The sequence below is a fragment of the Lipotes vexillifer genome, unplaced genomic scaffold, assembly GCF_000442215.2.
Source record: "Lipotes vexillifer unplaced genomic scaffold, Lipotes_vexillifer_v1.1 scaffold999, whole genome shotgun sequence".
Classification (NCBI taxonomy): Eukaryota; Metazoa; Chordata; class Mammalia; order Artiodactyla; family Lipotidae; genus Lipotes; species Lipotes vexillifer.
The window spans coordinates 1,826,763-1,831,178 of record NW_006774368.1 but is presented as its reverse complement, the minus strand read 5'-3'; the positions used below and the strand labels follow the sequence as shown (position 1 = coordinate 1,831,178).

Genomic DNA, 4,416 nt, shown 5'->3' with positions numbered 1-4,416 from the left:
TTTCCCTCTTCCTCCCTTCCTTCCCTGCTTCCCTCTCCCTTTTCACCAGTCTCAGTCTGCGCTTCCACCACTATTTGGCAGCCACACGGTCTGATGAAAAAGGCAGTCAGAAGAGCTGGTGATGGTTCCCACTCTGCCATTAAGTGGCAGAGGGACTGTGGGCACGATCATAAGCTACTCCTAGGAAACTGTAATCTCTCAGGCAAGAGGACAACTCATTGTTCTGTTCAGCATTATAGTCAAAGCCCATCACACTCGTGGCACTTTGTAAATGTCTGTTGAATGACTGGACAGATGAACTTTACTTCTTTGAATTTCAGTTCAACTTAGAGTGATTGGGCAAATAATTTGAGTTCTTCTCTAGTCTAAAATTCTGTGATTCTACGTTTATTTCTTAGTTATCTTAGCTTTCTCCTTAAACTAGGATTCCTCACACCCTCAAAATTACTTATATTTTGCACATTAACTGGAAGAATATTTTTGTAAAATGTCAGAAAGTATAATCACCTTGATCCTCGGAAATATGCTGTGGAATTTTTCTTTTTCCATGGCCACTGTGCTGCTGACCTAAAAATAGATTTCATTAGTTTCTATGTTTCTTCCTTAACTATATAAGGATGACTTTGAACCATTTCTGAAGATTAGTTGAGATCTTTACATTTTGAAATCAGTCTGATCCAGGCTACTCCAAAGAAAAAGCTCTAAATAACATTATGTTCCCTTTTGTTATTACTTCATTCCTATGGAGATGCTAGCAAGCAATACCTGCAAATCTACGGTTTGGTAAATAAGTTAACAACATTGAAAGAAAAGTTCCCAAGTGACATGTTTAGGGCTATTTAATTCAGTACAATGAGGATTTCTTCCCCACTTTAATTAGAGTCTATTGATAAAATTAACAGGCAAAGACAACTGCAGAAAATATCAGAAATTGAATTAAGGGCAAGGAAACAAATCACTTCCTGACTTCATGTTTTAGATGCATAGGAGTTATCATCAGATTTAGTCTGATTTTGCAAAGCACCTGGTATCCCCAAAACTGTACTTAGTGCTCCATAAAGACAAAGTCCCTGAAACTCAGGTCTCAGTACCCATTACCACAGCCAGCCTTCCTTGCTGAAACTGCTAGTCCACAGATGCATCATTCTTAACTTACTTTGTAGGAACCCTTCACAGAAGTTTGTGTAGTCTTCCTCTGAAAAAGGAGGGGGTTGGACTGAACTGGAGTTAATGAGGGATTGGTGAGCTACTTGCTGTAATGGAGAGATTTAGAACATAAACTTTTCAGGTAGAGATACTTTTCAGATTCAGATAGTGTCCCATTACCCATTTTCTCTCAGGTGAGACCACTGCTCCTATTTTCCTGGCTTATCTTCTAGTCCTTTCTTGCTAGATCATCTTTACCTGATTCTCCAGTCCAACCATTTCTCTGTCTCATATTCCCTCCCACCAAAATATAAACACTAGAGCAATGGTTTTTTTTGTTTTATGATTTTTTTTGTTTTTTTATTTTTAATGAAAAAAATAGTATATGCTCATTATATAAAATTCTAATAGTAAAAAAAATTCATCTGGAATCTCCCCACCTACAGATAACTACTTTTAACAATTTAACATTTCAGTGAAGAATTTCCTTCCAATCATCTCTCCACATCAGTGGTTCTCAGTTGGGGGTGATTTTGCCCCTCTACCCAAGGGGACATTTGGCCATATATAAAGATATTTTTTGATTGTCACTACTAGGGGATTGCTACTAGCGTTAGTGAGCAAAGGCCAGGGATACTGCTAAACAACCCACAAGGCACAGGACAGCCGCCTACAACAAAGAATGATCTAGCCCCAAATATCAAGAGTACCGAGATTGAAAAACCTTGCTCTATATAACAGAGATCATACCATGCATGTTGCTAGCTAACATTCTTATTAGGACATATTATAGATAATAATAAGAGCCAACACCTATATAGCACTTACCATGTTCCAGGCAGTGTTCTAAGTGCTATATAAATATAAACTCATTCTCATGACCTTACAAGGTAGGTTTCATTAACCCTACTTTATAGTTGAGGCACTTGAGAGGTTAAGCAATTTGTCTAGAGTCACACAGCTAATAAGAGCCAGGGTTTGAACCCAGAGTTCCTGTTTTTAAGTCCTATGCTACCTTTACTTTCCATTCATGCACAGTATTCCATTTTATAACCATGTCATAATTCACTTCATTCCTTACTGGTGGGCTTTCAGGTAGTTTTAAACTTTTTTCTCTAGGAAACAACACTGAAGTGAATATCCTTGTACGCACATCTTTTTTTTTTTTTTTTTTTTGTACACACATCTTTGCATGCTTGTCTAATTATCTTCTTAGGATAAATTCTTGAAGTAAAATTGCTGGGTCAAAGGATATACACATTTTACATTTTCAAATATACTGCCAAACTACCCAACAAAAAATGCATCAATTTATACTGAAATTTTGAGTATAAACTTCCTTGGTCCCTGGGGAAAGCCACAGACACAGACTTGAACCAAGTATCATCTCTGTTTTCTCTCTCCCTCATTCTTCCTACCACCTACCCACCCCTCAAATGACCCATGTTAGGACTTTTGTCTCCCGGCAAGCATTAACAGGGGCCACCACAGCTTGGTGCTGCCCCAGCCCTCTTTTATAACCCCACCCCTCCGCTGACCATAGAGTGAATTCTTTAAATGCACAGGAACACTGAATTCTTCCACAGAGTGAAAAGTAAGTCAATGGAGACAAACTCCCAAAAGTTTATAAAAATAGGAAAATGCCAGGCAGACATCAGTGCAGATAAACAAGCAGATTGCTAAAGTTTCAAGGTGAGAAATGAAATCATGGGGCTAGAGATTCTGAATGGAGGGCTCTGAAAAATAAAATTGCAATTCTATAATCATGAATAGATTCAGTTGAAGAATAAAAGGGGAAGGTATCAAAAGAAAAACAAATTCACTCAAGATTAGATTTTAAAACATATGCTATCTCCCTAAAAATTGCTTATTAGTTTACAAGGGCGGTAACTACATGGTAGAGGAACCTGATAGAACACCTTGACCAGGTGATCAAAATTAACATCTCTAATGAGAGGTGGATGCACACAAAATCACTTATGTAAGTATCTGAGCCAGCAGTGCATAAACTGAATCTAATCACGAGGAAATAGACAAAGCCAAGCTGAAGAGCATTCTATTAAAAATGTTCAGTGTCACTGTATCAAAAATGTTCAGCGGCCAGTATTCTTCAAAATGTCAGAGTCACGAAAGAGAAAGACAGACTGAAGAGCTACTGCAGATTAAAGATTAAAGAGACATGAGGACTAAATACAACACATGATGCTGGATTGGCTCCTGTAGGGGGAGCCAATTCCTCCTGGAGGGGGAATGTGCCTTATGGGACATTATTGGGACAACTAAGTATTAAATTAATGTTGTTTCCTCTAATTGACAATTGCAATGTGGTTATAAAAGAGAACACTCTTGCTCTTAGGAAATATGCATGAAAGTATTAAGGGGCACAGGGTCATAAGGTATGCAACATATTCTCAAATAGTCCAGAAAACAAGAAATTATGCATATATTACACATGCAGCCTACCTGTCCATCAAAGGACACAATAAATTAAATTATTATCTGATGGAATACCATGCAACTGTTTAAAATAATGAGGTCATATGTACTGACATGGAAAGATTTCTAAGACACCAATAACTGGGGAGAAAGTTGCCTAAGTTGGACACATTTATAAATTTTTATGAGCATGTAAAGGTTTCATATTCAGAAAAAAATTGTTTTTAAAATGATTTTAAAAACAAAGTAGATGTACAGCAGGTGGGAAGAGAGCTACAAAAAGACAGAAGAGTGTGAGAAGGGTATTTGCAAGAACCTGAAAAAACAAAAAAAGGATTAGAAAACTAAAGTCAGGAATAACTTGGAGAAAAAAAAGGTTAAAGACATTTTTATTTTTCCCTCTCTCAAAATTATGTTCAAAATGAAATGCTAAGTAAGAAATGATGGTCTCAATGTCTAGAGAACATAGGAAATATTAACTAGTCAAGTGGAGAGAATAATGCATTTGGAAGCCTAGACTTCAGGCCTAAATTGGTTCCTTGACAAAGTCACTTAACCTCTCTGAGCCTGAATTCCCTCATCCCTGAAATAAACAGCTGGACAAGAACAATTTCCAGATCCAGTTCTATGAAGTATGAGATGAAGTTATCTTAAAAAATAACTTCCTAATTATACCTACTGAATAATAAACTTGTTTCTTTACCCAGTGGCTCTAGCTGCCACTGAGGACTGTGGCCTTATATGCTTCTCCAGAGAAGGGACTTTCTCTTCATCTCATTTAAATCTCCAGCCACACTTAGTACAGGTGATAGATATTTGTGAAAATGAAGTTGA

The 4,416-nt window shown here is 37.2% G+C and overlaps 1 protein-coding gene across 1 annotated transcript in view; it reads right to left on the bottom strand.

The window, feature by feature from the left end:
• Positions 1–4,416, bottom strand: part of POGLUT1 (protein O-glucosyltransferase 1) — a 21,937-nt gene that overhangs the window by 6,743 nt on the left and 10,778 nt on the right. The window contains exon 6 of the mRNA XM_007449132.1: positions 508–567. Within this exon, the coding sequence (XP_007449194.1) occupies positions 508–567 (60 nt within the window). The remainder of the gene's footprint in view (positions 1–507; positions 568–4,416) is intronic.